This window comes from Dermatophagoides pteronyssinus, unplaced genomic scaffold, assembly GCF_027571235.1.
Source record: "Dermatophagoides pteronyssinus isolate colony J.1.1.1.1 unplaced genomic scaffold, Derpt_VIB-CSIC_2022.12 sq0003, whole genome shotgun sequence".
NCBI classification, from domain to species: domain Eukaryota; kingdom Metazoa; phylum Arthropoda; class Arachnida; order Sarcoptiformes; family Pyroglyphidae; genus Dermatophagoides; species Dermatophagoides pteronyssinus.
In genome coordinates this window covers 2,408,373-2,426,351 of record NW_027461527.1, presented here as the reverse complement: position 1 = coordinate 2,426,351, position 17,979 = coordinate 2,408,373, and the positions used below count along the sequence as shown (strand labels likewise).

The 17,979-nt window shown below is 28.1% G+C and overlaps 2 protein-coding genes across 2 annotated transcripts; both read right to left on the bottom strand.

The window, feature by feature from the left end:
- Window positions 1–146: 146 nt before the first annotated feature.
- Window positions 147–8,582, bottom strand: fbp (fructose-1,6-bisphosphatase). Its single transcript, XM_027348552.2, has 8 exons — window positions 8,194–8,582; window positions 2,964–3,219; window positions 2,004–2,058; window positions 1,843–1,931; window positions 1,636–1,773; window positions 1,513–1,551; window positions 960–1,037; window positions 147–589 (listed from the first exon to the last, which is right to left on the bottom strand). The coding sequence occupies exons 1-8, from the start codon at window positions 8,358–8,360 to the stop codon at window positions 407–409; spliced, it is 1,005 nt and encodes a 334-aa protein (XP_027204353.2). The 5' UTR covers window positions 8,361–8,582; the 3' UTR covers window positions 147–406.
- A 3,804-nt stretch (window positions 8,583–12,386) lies between these two features.
- Window positions 12,387–17,044, bottom strand: LOC113798060 (uncharacterized). Its single transcript, XM_075819393.1, has 4 exons — window positions 16,712–17,044; window positions 13,250–16,649; window positions 12,903–13,181; window positions 12,387–12,810 (listed from the first exon to the last, which is right to left on the bottom strand). The coding sequence occupies exons 1-4, from the start codon at window positions 16,982–16,984 to the stop codon at window positions 12,485–12,487; spliced, it is 4,278 nt and encodes a 1,425-aa protein (XP_075675508.1). The 5' UTR covers window positions 16,985–17,044; the 3' UTR covers window positions 12,387–12,484.
- Between the last annotated feature and the right edge of the window lie 935 nt (window positions 17,045–17,979).

Below are 17,979 nucleotides of genomic sequence, written 5' to 3'. Positions count from 1 at the left end.
TTTAGGCAAAAAAAAAAATAGAAAAAAATTAATACTCCTCATCGCATTCACACGTACAAATACAATGGATCATCAATAAAGGACGTGTCCAATTCTGTAATTCTTTTTCAATACCCGAACCAATGAATACAATATTTATATAATAATTTGGTCATAATTTTAAACTTTAATTTTAATCTTAAAATTGTTCAACATTAGAAAATAATTATAATGATGTTTATAATTTTTTTTATAAAATGAATAATTAAAAAAATTGGAAGATAACTTTTTTCGAAAAAAATTCTGCAGCAAATAAGGTGGAAGAAAATTTTGTTTTGTAAATTGAGAGGATAGATTTTTGTTTGTTTGTTTGTTTTTGACTTTATCACTTATAATTAAGCTCGATAAATTTAATTTTGGAATTTATTCAGGATTTTTGATAGCAATCCAAAAGTTCTTGAACGTCTTCACGTGATCCAAGAAATACCGGTACACGTTCATGAATTTTTGTTGGTTGATGATCAAGAATTGGTATTTGGCCAGTGGTTGCTAAGCCTCCTGCTTTTTCAATAATATATGCCATTGGATTACCTTCATACATCAAACGAAGCTGAATGTAAAAAAAAGAGAGAAAATAATGAAATGAATGACAAATAATTTCCGGACAAAGATGAGACATAGAAAAAAATATCGCAATAATAATAATCATTAGACAAATGGACATTTGGGGGAGAAAAAAAATGATTTTTGTTGTAATTTCATTTCCATATAATCATCATTTTACCAAAAATGAATACAATAGAAACAAAAAAAAAGGAAATGCAAATTACTATTTTAACCCAATTGTTTACAGGGGAAACTCCTTTAATAATAATAATGATAATGATATCAAACTTCAATCATTATCTAAATGAATTGAAATGAACAAAATCTTTGCGATCATGATTCATGAAAAAAAATGTGAATCCAGATTTTATTACCTTGCCACTTGGAGCATCTTTGGTAGCTGGATACATGAATATTCCACCATATTTTAATGTACGATGAACATCGGCAACCTAAATTATGAAGAATGGTAACAAAACAACAACAAAAAAAGTTATTATCAGGTTATGGATCTAAATAAAACAATCAATAATTATTCTCTCTTCCGTTTTGTGAATAAATGCAAGAATGGAAGATGACTTAATTAATTAATTAATTGTGTTACCACTATAACCTTAAAACTACCATTCGACACAGATCGATTTGGTCGAGCTAAATTTTGAAATCCGAATAATTATTCAAAAATAATCATTCATGATGATGCAAATGATAATATTATTATGTTGATCATGATAAATGATCTTAATGGTGTGACAGTTGAAAAAATATTTCTAGTTAAATGATCAATGTTAGTTGTGGTGGAAAGATAAACAATAAAATCTAGGGATGTAAACAATGAAATGAAATAAATAGTGCAGAAATAGAAATTTTTATGCATATAGTAATGACAATAAAGAATTATTATAAATGATAATGAACAATACATACCATTGAACCAACATAACGTGCACCATACGGTTTGCCAGTCTAATTTTATTAGACCAAGAAAAAACAATGAGAGAAAAAAAGGGTAAATAATTATCATTTCATAATGATCATCGATCGTCATACCGATGGATGTTTTTTCGAATTAACATATTTTTTTACAGCATCATCCCATTGTGATTCATAACCTTCATTAATGCTATAGATTTTACCACGTGATTTAATTTTCATATCCGGATCGGTAAGAACAAATTCACCGATTGCCTAGAATTTGGAAAAAAAATTATTTTTGATGAAAATCAAAAAAAGTTCAGAAAAAAATGGCTTTCCAACCGGATCAAGAAGAAATCCATTAACTGGTCCACCACCAGCACTTAATACAATCATCGTTGCACTTCCATATAATGCATATCCAGCAGCAACTAATAAATTCAATGATTATAATTATTCAATTTATCAATTAAAGTCCAAAAAAAATCAATCAATGAATTTACCAATTTTTCGTCCAGGCTGCAATGCATCATTAATTGCAGGAGGATTATTATGATCCTTGAAAACAAATAAGAAAAACAAAATTAATTAATTAATTAATTAATTAATATTACATTCTTTATGGAATATTCTAATAAAGATTCTATAATTAAGAATCTGAATTCTAGAAGATGTTAGAAAAAGTGTGTTTTATGTTCTGCGGCAAAGATTGTACCAAAAAAAAAACAACAAACATTAATATTGTCGATAATTATTAATGAATTACGAAACGATAATTAGAACAAAAATCAAGAATCAACCTTGTTCTGTATATTCATTCATACGCAATGTTTTACCATCATAATTAGAGTTTGTGTTTGCCTAAAAATAATAGATCAATTTTGTTATTATTAAAAATTGATGATAAATATTCCAATGTTTTCCGATGATGATGATGGAAAAAAATCAAATATATTGGTTTTTTTCTGACTTTTACCATTACAATTTCTTGCTTAACAGTAATTTTCATTGGAAAAACAACAACAACAACAAAAAAAGAACAAAAGGTCATGACGAAACCAATCACAATTGACCAATCATAATTATGGCACGCAATCATCACCCATCATAATCAAGTTGATAGTATTAGATTTCGGAATTTTCGTTTTTTCTTTCTCGATGTTTTTTTTTCTTTTTTCGTTCAATAAGTTATTCATTTCTAATATTCGATTCACATATATATCATTATAATGCAAAGCAATAATAATAATGATGATTCTTGATATTAAAAATGTCAATTATGATCACTATTATATTGTTATAAACACACACCAAACGCACGAATCAATATTTCATCATCTACTTTTTTTTTGATTCGGTCTCTATTTCACAATTGTCCATTTTTTTTCTCATTATTTTGTCTTTTTTTTGTTTTGTTTTGTTCATAATGTATGTCTAGAATTGTATTTTATTTATATGATTACCTTTTTATAGATGGCAAATATTGAACCAATCGAAACCAAACAATCGATATTTGAAGAACCATCCAATGGATCAAAACATACAATATATTTACCTTGACGATCAGTTTCAACTTCAATTATTGTTTCATTTTCTTCCGATACCAATAAACATGTTGTATATGATGATTTAAGCATATTGATGAATAGATCATTAGCAAGAATATCCAATTTTTTTACTTCTTCACCTTGTACGTTTGTTGAACCGGAAACACCATATCTATTTTTAATAAATGAAGAAAAAATATGAATAAATTCCATTGATTTTTTGAATAAATCATTTTTTTTTTTGTCATTATAAAATAGAATTTTCAGAAGAAAAACTGAATGTTTTTTTTTGTTTTGTTTGTTCGCTACCTAATTAAACATTTCCGATATGATCATTTATTTGATTCAGAATAAATGTCAAACGATTGACCTAATATAACAAAATCGAAAGAATTGAACCTTGACTCATATTGGAATGGAACATTCAAAAAAAAAAATTCATAGACATAAAATACAAATTGTTCATATCATTGATAAACAAAAAGGTATGGATGATTGATTAACATAGAAAAACCATTCTAGCGCAAATATTCATTTGCATATTGTGAACAAACACCAAAATGTGAGAAAAAATCAGAACAGAATTTTTCGCTTCTTTAAATACAAAAAAAAAAAAAAATAAAACCCGAAAAAACTGTTATTGTTTTTTTTCTCTTTTGTCGAATATTCATTATAATAATTTATTATTGATTTCGCTTCATATATTGTTTTTGTTGTCAATGTTACATCATCAAATTAGAAATAAAGAAAGCAGGAAAGCAAAAACAAAAAAACTCCTTTGAAATCAAATTCATTGCAATAGTTTTTGTTTGTTTGTTTGTTTGTTTGTTTTGTTTTTTCTTTTTCTTCATTTTTTTTCTGGATCCAATAAATTAACATTGTTCGGGTTTTTTCTTCTTCTCTTGCTTTCACTGTTGTGACTTAATATTTGGCACATTCTTGTTTAATTGAATCAAACACACACACAAACGAAGAAAAACCCGGAATGATAATTGAATTTTCATCAGAATCGAACCAAACAAACCAAATGAAAAAAGCATAAACACACACACACGAACACATTTTTTCTGGAATCAATGTGAAAACAAATGAAAAAAAATTACAAAAATTGTGAACCTTATCGAACGTGATGTAAATAATCAATCAAAAATAAAAGAATAAGAGAAAAAGAAAACAAAATAAAATGAGAATGAGTTTTGCTTCAACCAACATCAAAAACAATGATGTTATATTCATTTTGACAATTATTATATTCCATATAGGTCATTTTAGCCTACAGTTATAATATGTTCAAATTTTTTCCCTTTTGTAAATTTGAATTTTACAATATAATTTCTCTTATCTTACGTTATTGGGATGGTAGAGAAAAACCAAATGGATAGAAAATTTGTTTTCTTACAAAATTTCTGAAAATGATGAATTTTTGTTATTGTTGTTGTTCCTAAATTGGAAACAAAATCTAATTTCGTTTGTTTTCGTTTTGTATGCTTTTTAAAATTCAGTAAAATATTACATTAATAACAACCGATTCGAAAAGAAAATCGATCCAAAAACGATCAATAACCATTGCCAATTTTTTTTCTGTCAATGAAAAATTCAAATTTTCAATAATCTTTTCTGGTTGAAGCAAAAAAAGGAAAGATGGGATTCTTTCATTTGAAAAAAAGCGAAAGAAAGTTGCTATAAAAAATTCAACAATGTCACATTTTTTTTGCTAAAATGAAAATTTCCATTTTCAACAACATGAAACAGTGTATTGGCGAACACACTCACACAGACACAAAACAAAGCAAATCACAAAAACAAACGCAAAACCATTCCCATTTATGCATATGTCAGGTGGTAATGATGAAAACGAACGAACAAAACGGAAATGAAAGTTTTTCTCCCATAACCGATAAAATGAATTGAGAAATTTTCATTGTGATTGAAAAAAATGAAGAAAATTTGAAAACCAAAAAATAATAATGTCATTCAAGAGGATTCTCAACATCATCATCATCATTTTAAACTGTTTCATCATTGAATCTAATATATTGAAAAAAAAGTTTTTTTTTCTTTATTTTGGTTTATTTTTCTTGTTCATTACCTTCACTTTATATATAGTGATGATAGTGTGTTTTTGTTTGTGTGAACAACAAATGTTTGACAAAAAAAAACCGATTGATTCATGAAAGAAAACAAGAATGAATTCGGAAATCCAGATGTTCATCACAAATATTATTTATAATAAAGTTTTTTTTTCTCATTTTCCATATGAAATATATTGCATGCTGTGTCGAATATACCAGTCAACATTTGTTGGCGTGGGTTCGAATCCCACTCCTGACACCAGTAAGGAAAACCAACACACGTCAATAACACAAGCAGAAAAGAACATTTTATTCATTTTTCAACAATCTTTTTATATACAAGAGCATCGTCAACCAACACCGATGACTTGTGGTCACCTCACACGACCACAAGTCATCGGTGCTGATGACGCGCAGTTCAATACACACTGCAATATACATATTGAATCATGGTATATGCTAATTAGTGAAAAATGAACCTTTCCCATAGGTTTCATAATTCTTCTGACATCTTGATTGGCAACGAAGAAAAGATGCCAGTAGGAAATTTTTTCTTTCTCTCAATTTTTCTTGAACAATTTTCCTATGGAATCTATGTAGTTGTTGTAAAGGTATTCTTAAAGTTTGTCGATGACAACCTACCAATTCTGGTTGCTGATGACATCTTTATTCTGTTGCAATTTTTTTCCGACAAATGACATTGAGATCTATAGAAATCTAGGTATGAACAAGGTTATAATAAAAAAAAAGTTTAAAACTAAAGTTTTTTCGCTCTTCAAATGATTTCATTAAAAAAAACAAAAAATAAAACATTGATAAATTGGATTCTAATGATGATGTTGATCGAATCATGAATGGACAGGAATTTATCATTAGCAAAAAAAAATGATGTGCAAAAAAAAAAACTTTTTTTTTTGCATATTTAATGAGCATGTCAGATTTATTATTTTTTTTTGTATTGAGGGTGTGTGTTTGAATATTGAATTCCAAATAACACACACACACGAATACCACAGCAAAAAATAATTCAAATGTTTCAATGAATCAAGCCGGTTATATGATTTATTCATATTTGTTATTATTATTATAAATATTTTTCCTTTCATTCGTATATAAACTTTTCAATTGTCATCATTTTGTTTTGTTTTGTTTTTTTCCTTCACATTTTGTGAATATTAAAATTCAACAAAAACAAACATTTGCTACAATTATCATCATTGAAATAATGAAGACAAAACGGTCGACACACAGAAAAAAAATTCAATTAAAATTATTTTATGCCCAATAGAAAAAAAACTTTTAGATTTCATTTCCCAGGTTCTTCGATTTTATTTAATTATCAATTTCAACAGAATTGAAAGTGAAGAAAAAACAAATAAAAATTGATTGAAAAACAAGAAAAATATCTGAATAAGTTTTCTTTAATTTGACATTTTCCCTGCAAACACACACACTGTGTGGATCTCATTTGTGTACCAGGAAAAACTAATTTTCATTCTACCGGTACGGTTGTTGTTGTCATTTTAATAAATTTATTCATTCAACAACAAAAAAAAACAACAACATTAACAACGAACAGAAAAACATAATCATTTGCCCAAACGGTTTATTGTTTTTACCTGAATTATTTGCTTTGCATATGAACAACAGTACCAAAAAAAAACAACATTTGATTCGAAAATATTATCCTAATAAATAATGATCTTTACGAAAAATACAACAACAAAATTTCATTTTATTCCACCTTTGACACAAACAAACATACAAGAATACATTACGTTATCAAATTGAAAACATTCAACCAGATTATTATTGTCGTCGTCATTTGTGTTTGTAATTCACATTTTCATCTCTTTTTTTTCCTCTCTATCTTTCTCTTATCATTTAAAATTCATTCGCTTCTTATTATATCTATACAATTCTTTGAAATAGTTTTTATATATTATCATCATACAGGAATAATTCTATCATCATCATCAACAACGATAACAACAACAACAACAATAATCATAATAAACTTGAATTGAAATTGAAAATAAGAGACAACAACAATAAACTAAATGGAATCGTATTATCAACAACAATAATAGCAGCAGCCATCTATGAATTCTATCATTTTATTTCAAATTGAACATTTATTTACTTTATTTTTATCGTTCGTAGAAAAAATTTTTCAATGCAATCACAAAATCCTTTTAATTTGTTCAGTTCTTAATTGTTAAATGCTTTTTTTTCATCTATTATCATCAATATTGTCATTTAACGATATAAATTGTTGATTGAAAAAAATAGCCAATCGTTGTATTCATTGATATAGTGATGATGATTAAGTGTGTTAAAGGTTTCAATGATGATGATCATCATCATCATTAATTCATTAATAATACAAAAATTCATTAAAAATGTACACCATATAGTCAATTCAATTCTATCAATGTTTATTATTATTATCAAAAAAAAAAAAAACAACAAAAATTATTATTACTTATTCTATATAGGAATTTTGAATCTCATCCATTCATTCATTCATTCATTGTGTTCCAGAATTCATTCTTCATCTTTCTTCTTTCTCCTTTCCTTCTTTCATCTCTTTCTCTCTCTCTTCTACAATGATAATTATTGTTGATGAGAATCATAATAGTTATATGGTAGTTTTATGATTCAAAAATGTTTCATTTACGTCTTTTTCATCTTTTTCTATCATCATCATCATCATCATCATTGTGGATCATAAAGAATTTTCCCTTTCTCACTATCTCTTACTTTACTGAACCGTTCAGTGATTGCCATTAATTATTAATAAAGTTCATCTTTTTTTCCCTTTATATATAAAAACACTATATGAATGATGATGATCTTCAAATAGAATATTTATGTTTTGTTTCCCCGTTATATAAATTTTGACTGGGACAAAATTTAGTATATATTTTTAGGTTGACATCGTCAAAATTTTTTCGTTCAATTTTCATTTCAAATTAATCATTCGAATCATAATAATCATCATGAAACGAATCATCAAAATTGTTGATTAATATTAATAAAATAAATCGAAACAAACAAAAAAAAATACTTACAATCGTGCAATACCGGCTTTACGTACAGCAGATGAAACAGCTTTAATAGCTGTTTGTAATGCATTAAGTAATGTTGTTAATTCACCGGTAGCATCTTTACGTGATCGTTGTTCAGTGATTACATAACGAGTTAATGTCATACAATTTGTATCAATTGCTTGTGCCATTCTTTTTGTTTTGTTTCCTTGATGAATTCAATCAAAAGCAAAAACGATGATAATGATGAATAAATTATATTAATAATCGATTCGAATCAAGAATCAAATAGAACCAGTAAGTTTTTTATTTTCGTTCTTTTTTAATGTTCGAAAAATTTCATTATAACATCCCAAAAAATTATCATTCAATTTCAATGATGAATTTTATCACATGTGAACTTTGAATTCTTACAAAATGATAAACCAAAAAACAAATCCACAATCAAAATAAACAAATAAATGAACATAGTAGTTGTTTGACTAGTTTTTTTTTCATTTCGCCAATCAAATATATAATTTTTTAACATAAATTTCTGGTTTTACTTTTGCATTTACTCGAAGAATTTTATCAAAGAAAAAAAAACTTCTCTTTCACATCAACATTATCATGCATTTTTTATTGGTAGTGGTTTTTTAGATTGTTTTGTTTTTTGTTGTTGTTGTTTGGCCATCATCATGGTGTGTGTTTACGGTGTGAGTACGAATGTAAACCATAGCAATACGATGATATTTTCAATGACAAAAATCCTGTTTATGTCTGTGTCTATGTGTATGTGTATCTGGATATGATGATAATAATCAATGTTCAATCAATATTTTTTTTCTTATTTTTCTTTTCTTGTTTATCCTTATTTGATCTAATATATTTATCATATCATCCCTGAATGAATTAATGAAAATTTATTATAATGATATGATCATCGATCGATTATAACTTAATCACTTTAGAATATTGATGTATTTTTTTTTGTTAGTGTGAAGTTTGCTGATTAAATCAATTCTAGTCATGTAAAACAGTAGGAAGATTATTCAATCACACATAGAGATATGTTGATCAATCAAAAAAATTCTTATTCTTTAGATGAAAGAAAATGAAAAAATATTGCTTAATAAATGTTTGGCGATTATTTTTCTTACTTCATTTTTATTTGGCAAACCGTTCACTTGATGATGTGATCAATTATTCAATCATTTCTAATGAAATGATCAACCCAACAGATTGAAAGCTTCGAAAAAATTTAGCTCGATTGATGATAATGATGAAGCCAACAATAACAAAAAGAAGAAAATAAGCTTGACAAGACAATCATATTTGTATTCGATCAAATATTTTGAATGATAATGTTTGAATATAATGTAATAATAGAAAAAAATGAAATATTTTTGTCGTTCGTTAAATCTGATGCAAATTCTGTCAATAGCAAAATGATAAATTTGATTGAATTTTGATCATTGAATGGATATTGAGAGAAATAAAAATATCCAAAATGGATCGATTGGTAGTTTTTTTCAACTTGTCATAGTTTATTTTTTTTATTATTATTTTGGCCAAAAAATTTTTTTATTCTCCTCAAATTTTTACGATCTTATATAAGAATATCACATTAATAGAACATGATAGGTTATTTGTGTAAAATTTTTTTTATTATTTGCACATTTATTCCAATAATGGCCATTATTATTTTTTGGTTGAAATTTCATCAATATGGATTTTATTTGAAAATTTTTATCAATGAAAAAAATGGAATACTGTCTTTTTTTATGGGAAATATTTTGGTAAATAATTCTTTTTTTTGTTAGTCGTTTGTTGAAAATGGTGGGAACAAAAAGTATCAATCATTATTTCTTTATAAAAAGATAATAAAAATCATCATTGATTTATATCATCATCATCATAATCATAAACCAAAGATGTTTAGATCAAGAAAAAGTAATAAAACAAAATGTTTTTAGAAACAAGAAAAAAAGGAATTCTCAACAAACCAAAAAAACGGATATTACACGAAAAAAAAGTTAATAATAATAACTATCAACACGCAACAATGATAGAAATGTATATTTTTCCATCTATATAGGGAAGATACAAACATACAAACTGTATACTCCCACATACAATCTAAAGCAAAAAAAAATGGACAATGGAACTTTTTTTTCAATTTAAACAATAACGTATATGACAAGAAGAAAAAAAAATCTCATCACCGAAAAAAAAACAGGGCCAAGAATCATCAACTATTTATACATGTGTATGTCGATGTGGAGACCTTCGGTACACCTACAACATAAATTACACAGGTATATAATCAAGGATTTTTTTTCCTGGTTCGAACAAAATGGTGCTCTTTGATTTTATAAATATTATTTAGTAAACAAACCCCAGAAGCATTATTGATGATGATGATGATGATGATGATGATGATGATAATGAACACAATGAATCGATTGATCGATCGACCTAAAGATTTTTTGGTTCTTTTTCTGGTTTATTCGACCAACTTTTTTTTAACAGTTGTTACCATCATCATCATCATCAGCCATTACAATTTTTCTTCTTCTTTGCTTTACGTAAAAAACAATAATGATAAAAATGTTGAAAAATATCTTAATTTATTTGGATAAAACAAAGACATAAAGAAACAGCAATATCAACAAACATGATGAAAGATGTTCAGATTTTTCTATTTAGTTTCATTTTGTTGTTGTTATTTGGATGCTAGCTTTTTTTTTGTTGATAACCAACCAAAAAAATACACCATTGTCCATTTTGACTTTTGCTTCTTCTATTCTTCATAAACATTTCTAAATCATAATAAATAAATCTACAAGAATTTTACGCTTATTATTTTTTGTTGTTGTTGTTGTCGTTTATGAATTGAAGCGTTGAATACATATTTTTTCTCTTTTGTTCCTGTGTTTGAGCATCTTATATATGATTTTGTCTTATTAATGTCCAAACAAAATAATAATAATAATATCGTATCTGGCAAGAAAACAAAAAAACGAAGAAAGATAGCAAAAAAATACTTATCATCATCATCATCATTTAAACATACCATCCATCCATTTTAATGTTTAAAAAAACAAACCAGAATATAGAATTCATTCAAGAAAAAAAATAGACAAAACTATAGAGAGATAAATTGATTCGTATAGTCCAGGAACCGAGAAAAAATTCCTCTATTACCTTGTATAATATTTGTAGCTCCAGGTATATATTTTTATTTTTTCCTGTTGTTTTGTTGTTGTTATTATATTATTCCACAACAACAACAAAAAATTATTTGTATGTAGTATTGAGCTATATTCTTTCGCGTTTTTGATGTTGTTGTTGTGAATGAAATGGGAATATAAAACAACTACCCAAAAACAACAGAATCAAAATTTTTATTATTATTATTAATAATAATGAAAAACACATAGTGCAAGAATTTTTTTTCCTTTCTTTCTTTCTTTCTAGTCGTTTTCTGTATCGAACAAGCATGTCATGAATGTATGATATGTGTCATTTGAGAGCTAGACAAAATAATAACAACAACCACAAAACATAATGCTAATGCTATTAACACGACCACAAAAGGTCCAGGTACAAAATGTAAGTAAGTAGATAGATAGATAGATAGATAGTTGAGATGGTCCCCATTTTTGGTTTCATATATTTCATACTGGGAAAAATTTCTGATTTTATATTTGGAGATGCGCTAGATGTTGTTGTTGTTGTTGTCACTTACATGTTACGAAAAAGCCGAACAAAATGAAAATCAAAGAACACTAAATCAGTTTGGTGTAAAAAGTGAAAAAAATGAAAGAAAATGATATGGGAAAATGTACGTGTGTGTGATGTGAAAAGTGAAGAAAAATGAAAATAATAAATTTTCACTTTGGTAGCTATTATCATCATTCAACATCGAACAATGTGTATAATATCCGAAACCAGAAAAAATATAAATTTAGTATAGACTACATCAGAGACAACAAAAAGATTCCTCTATAATTTTCAACAAAAGTTTCAACTTGTAAAGTGAAACAAACAAAAAAAAATTGAAAAAAATGTATTGTGATCGAAACAAACAAAAAAAAACCAAAAGTGAAGGAACCAGAAAAAAAATCTCATTTAAAGCAGTGAAGCCAACCTAAGCAGCCATTCAATAAAGATCCAAAACTGTATCATCATCGAATAGTGTTTATAAGGATTATTAAGATAATGATAAAAAACTGTTTAACCACGTTTAAATTTATTTTAAATGTTTAATATTGAAATTAATAAAAGTTTTTATTCGTTGAGAATGTTTTGTAAAATATTCTTCAGGTTTTTTTTATTGAATTAAATCCGGAAATGGTAAATTAGTTTGTGTTGCTGTCGTTGAAATTATTTGTTTTATTGATCTTCCTGTACGATTCAACTCCGTACTTATCGTTGATGTATTTGACGATGATGTTGATGATTGCGTCTGATTTTGACTTTGTAATTTGATTTCCTGTGAACTTTCTGTTTTATTTTCAAGAATTAAACTTTCGGAATTACCGGTTGATCTCTGGCCAGTAAAAAATTCACTTTTTTCATCAATCATTTCAATTGGCAAACGTTCTATTAATCTAAGGTAAGTTTCTTTCAATCTTTTTATTTTCTCTTCAGTCGTTTCTGGAAAAATTTGTTTTTCGGAGTAGATTTAGCATTAAGGAGAGTTTTTGGCAATTAGAAAGAAATCCATTCACTCAATGATTTTCACTCACCGATTTTATCTATTTTTGTAGATGTAACTGGTGTGAATGTTCTGGACATCAACTGACCGACCGATGTTCTTTTTGTAGATGCAGCTGGTGTGGGTGTTTTGGACTTAATCTCACCAATTTCTGAACTTTCCGGATTACCGGTTGATCTTTGACCAGTAAAAAAATCACTTTTTTCATCAATCATTTCAATTGGCAAACTTGATATTAATCTGAGGTATTTTTCTTTCAATCTTTTTATTTTCTCTTCAACCGTTTCTGGCAAAATTGGTTTTTCGGAGTCTGTTAAGCATTAATGGGAGTTTTTGGCAATTAGAAATATATCCATTCACTCCATGATTTTCACTCACCGATTTTATCTCTTTTTGTAGATGTAACTGGTGTGAATGTTCTGGACTTCAACTGACTGACCGTTGTGTTTTTTGTAGAAGGAATTGTTGTGGGTGTTTTGGACTTCAACTGACTGACCGTTGTGTTTTTTGTAGATGGAATTGTTGTGGGTGTCTTAGACTTCAATTGACTAACCGTTGCTCTTTCTGTAGATGTAACTGGTGTGAATGTTCTGGACTTCAACTGACTGACCGTTGTGTTTTTTGTAGAAGGAATTGTTGTGGGTGTTTTGGACTTCAACTGACTGACCGTTGTGTTTTTTGTAGATGTAACTGGTGTGAATGTTCTGGACATCAACTGACCAACCGATGTTCTTTTTGTAGATGCAGCTGGTGTGGGTGTTTTGGACTTAATCTCACCAATTTCTGAACTTTTTGCAGATGGAATCGCCACTGGTATTTTTGATTTCAGCTTACCAATTTCCGAACTTTTTGCAGATGAAATCGCTATTGGTGTTTTTGATTTTAACTTATCAATTTCCGAACTTTTCGCAGATGGAATCGCTACTGGTATTTTTGATTTCGAATCCCTCACTTCTGATTGCGATTTTCGTGCATGTGTCTCTTGTTCGAGTCCCAAATCCATTTCAAGCTTTTTTGAAATTGAATCCGCTTTTGGCTCTTCAGGTTTGTATTCATTTTGTGATTCAGGATTTTTGACAAATTTTTTTATTGTTTTGGTTAATTTTCTCGCTAGGCTAGACTTTGAGCCTTCACCTACATCGCTTGAGATGTCGATTACTTCTGTGATCACCTGTTCAAGCTTGGCATCTTTATCAATTGGTTCGACATTTTCTGTGATCAAATTTGCTGTTGGAATTTCCGATTTCAAACCACTATCTGATCGCAATTCTGTTCCCTTTGCTTCTTGTTTCATTAAATCTAATGTTGACTTGACTTTTGGAGCTGATTTTAAAGATGGTTTGGCTGATTCACTAATTTTTGTAGAACTTTTTGCAGATGAATTCGCTACTGGTATTTTTGATTTTGAATCGCTGACTGCTGATTGCGAATTTCTTCCTTGTGTCTCTTGTTCGAGTCCTAAATCCATTTCAAGCTTTTTTGAAATCAAATCCCTTTTCAACTCTTCAAGTTTGGATTCATTTTGTGAATCCGGATTTTTGACAGATTTTTTAATTGTTTTGGTTAATGTTCTCGTTAGGCCAGACTTTGAGCCTTGACCTACATCACTTGAGATGTCAATTGTTTCTGTCATCACCTGTTCAATTTGAGCTGATTTTAAAGATGGTTTGTCTGATTCACTAATTTTTGTAGAACTTTTTGCAGATGAATTCACTACTGGTATTTTTGATTTTGAATCGCTGACTGCTGATTGCGAATTCCTTCCTTGTGTCTCTTGTTCGAGTCCCAAATCAATTTCAAGCTTTTTTGAAATTGAATCCTTTTCCAGTTCTTCAAGTTTGGATTCATTTTGTGATTCCTGATTTTTGACAGTTTTTTTAATTGTTTTGGTTAATTTTCTCGTTAGGCTAGACTTTGAGCCTTGACCTACATCACTTGAGATGTCAATTGTTTCTGTCATCACCTGTTCAATTTGAGCTGATTTTAAAGATGGTTTGTCTGATTCACTAATTTTTGTAGAACTTTGGGCTGATGTTGTAGAATCCGTTTCGAATCTATTCGCTGATGGAATTTCTTCTGGTATTTTTGATTTTGACTCACTTACTGTTGATTGCAATTGTTTTTCTGTTGTACCTTGTTTACCAGAATCCGATGTTGTTTCGACTTCTGGAGTTAACAATTGACCGTGTTTATTGGTTGTTGCATATTTTTCTTCTGTCACAGGATCGGCAATTTCAGGATTTGTTGAAATTGTATCCAATTTTTGAGATGTTGATCCTTTGAGTTTGGATTCATTTTGAAATTCAACATTTTCTAAAACTTTTTTTGTTGTTTCGGTATAATTTCTTACTTGTATTGCCTCTGAGTCTTGTCCTTCATCGATTACGGATGATGATGCTGTTTCTTGTTCCACATAAATCTTTTCAGTTTTTTGATTTATCGGTTGCGAGTGTTGAAATTTTTGTGCAATTACTGCTGATGTTGATGTTTGCTCCGGTTTTTCAGATGTTTGAACATCAGCATCAGTGATGATATTGGTTTTTTCTTCATTACTATTAATGTTTTTCAGTTGTGTAGTCTTTAGTGATCCATTATTTTTATCAACTTGATTAAGATTTAGTTCACTTGATTCAAAACTCTTCTCACTTGTTTTAGCTAATCCTTTATTCAAATCAGGAATTGTCAAATTACTTCCTAGCAATGCACTGAAGTCATTTCTACGCTCGTTTCGCATGCTGGTTCTAGTCTCTTCCAATTTTTTCATCCAATTATCCAGTTGATTCATCGTTTCGAATTCGCCAAAATTTCTAGTTCGTAACATTTTATGATGGACATCAACCTGTTCTTGATTAAGACTGACGATTACTTTCGACAAAAGTGAATCGCTTTTTACGTTTTCAATTTTTTGTCTTGGATTCATCAATCTAGTTAATTCCCTTTCCGCTACCGACGTTTGATCAGTTTGTTCCATTTTCGCTAAATTTTCGAAATACTTTTTATCTTCTGTTAATCTTACTTGGTTGTCCTTTTCGATGTCTTCATATTGTAGACGAGCTTCCGTTTGAATTAACTCATTTCTTCTTCCCTTTTCCATGACAGCATCGACAGTTTTCTCTTTTGTTTCTACTTTTTCGGTTGATAATTCAGAATAATATTTTGATGGATCATTTTCAAAATCATCCCAAAAATTCTTGTTTTTTGCTTCTTTATCAATACCTGACTTTAATTTGTTTTTAATCCTCGCCTCCTTCATTTTTTCCCATGGTTTCTTGAACATTTCACCTACGTTTTTCCAGAAACCCTTTTTTTCTGTTTCCACTTCGGTCATTGATTCTAAATTTGAATCACCCTTTATCTGTTTAGATGTATTTCGATACCATTTTTTGTCAAGATTATTTACTTGTTTATCATACACATTGCGAATAGATTCTGCTTCATAGAGTTGATTGATTTTTTCTTGTTTATACAATTCCATTGCTTTCTTTTCGGGAGTAATTGTGAGTCGTTTATAACCTTTTACACAAGCATAAATGGAAATTGCAGTTGTAATGGCTGCACCAATTACATATAGGACATATTTCCAAATTTCTGTTGATCCCTCTTCAACGGCCTTTTTACAAGCATTATTTGACATAATCCGTTGACATGATTTGTCAAACAATCGTCGGGTTTCTTTTTCATTTCGATCAGAATATTCTTGATCACATTGATATAAAACTTTCGTTTCACATTCTAATACTTCATAAACGAAACAACAAAAATTCACTGTTTCGGTATACTATGGAAAATATTTGGAAATTAATTTCATATGCGAAAGATCAATGAATGAATAAAACTTACATAATCAGCCAAAGCTATATTCCATTTTTTAATCGCATTCAATTGACATGTACGATAATTTTCGTCGATTATTCGATGATCAGAATTTTTTGTGCATTTATTTGAAAGACCATACACAGTTTTATAAGGTATTACCTTATTTTCTTCATTATAATTAATGTCGTTTCGTTTTTGATATGCATTCTCAACATGAATTATCATCATTTGTAAAATTATTAGTATCAAACCGAATGAACATACACGTTTCAATTTCATTTGTTTTCTTGTGTTCATTTCGATCCAATAAACAAAGAAATCAAAAAAAAATCGAATCGAATCGATATTTTATAATATTTCTTAATTTTATGTTACAAACAAAGTATTGTTGCTTAATTAAATTAATTTTAATGCATTTTTTCTTCGATAAATTAAAATTCCTTTTGTTTTCCTTGTAACAATTGAATCGATTATTCGATATTGAATCAACAAGTTTTCCAATATAACCGAATCGGAACCAAAAAAAAAAAAAAATTTCTAATGAAAGTAAACGCCATCTAGCGTAATTGAAATTTTTATTTTTTGTTGTTGCGATTGTTGTTGAAATATTGATTTGGGTAAATTTTTACAAAAAAAAAAAATTCTAAAATTCTTGATTCGATGTGCGAAGGGTGTGTGGGAGATTAAAATGATTTATCGATTCAAAAAAAAAAATTGATATAAAAATATTATTGCGCACATGTTTTACCATGATCCGCTTATTTTAAAAAAATGTAATTTTATGTCACAATCATAAAATTAATGTAATCAATGGGAAGAAAAAATTGGAAATAGTTTTGAAAATTTAAGAATTTTAATACTGTGTGGGTGTGAAATGAAAAATAATAATTGGAAAAATTTCATCCAATTCAAGCAATCATTATTCTCCAAATAATTGTCAATAATAATAATAATTTCATTTTTATTTGGTTTATTTCTCAAACCTATCTCTTATTTATTCGTTCATTATTCTGGTTGATTTTTCATTTTTTTTCGCTTAGAAACTGAAACAAATTTCATGATAAACCAAAAAATGGTCATTATTACTACATTTACAGATATATTGTTAGATCAAAGTTGAACAAAAAAAAAAAAGAAAAGAAAAGAAAATTTACTTGAAATAATATTTCAATATAATTTATTCTTTACAATTTTCTTCATTCGAATGTTCATTTGTTCAGTTCGGTTTTGTTTCATCGTAATAATTTGATTTATCATTTCAACAACTCTGGCGCATTCTTGTTGTCTGTAAG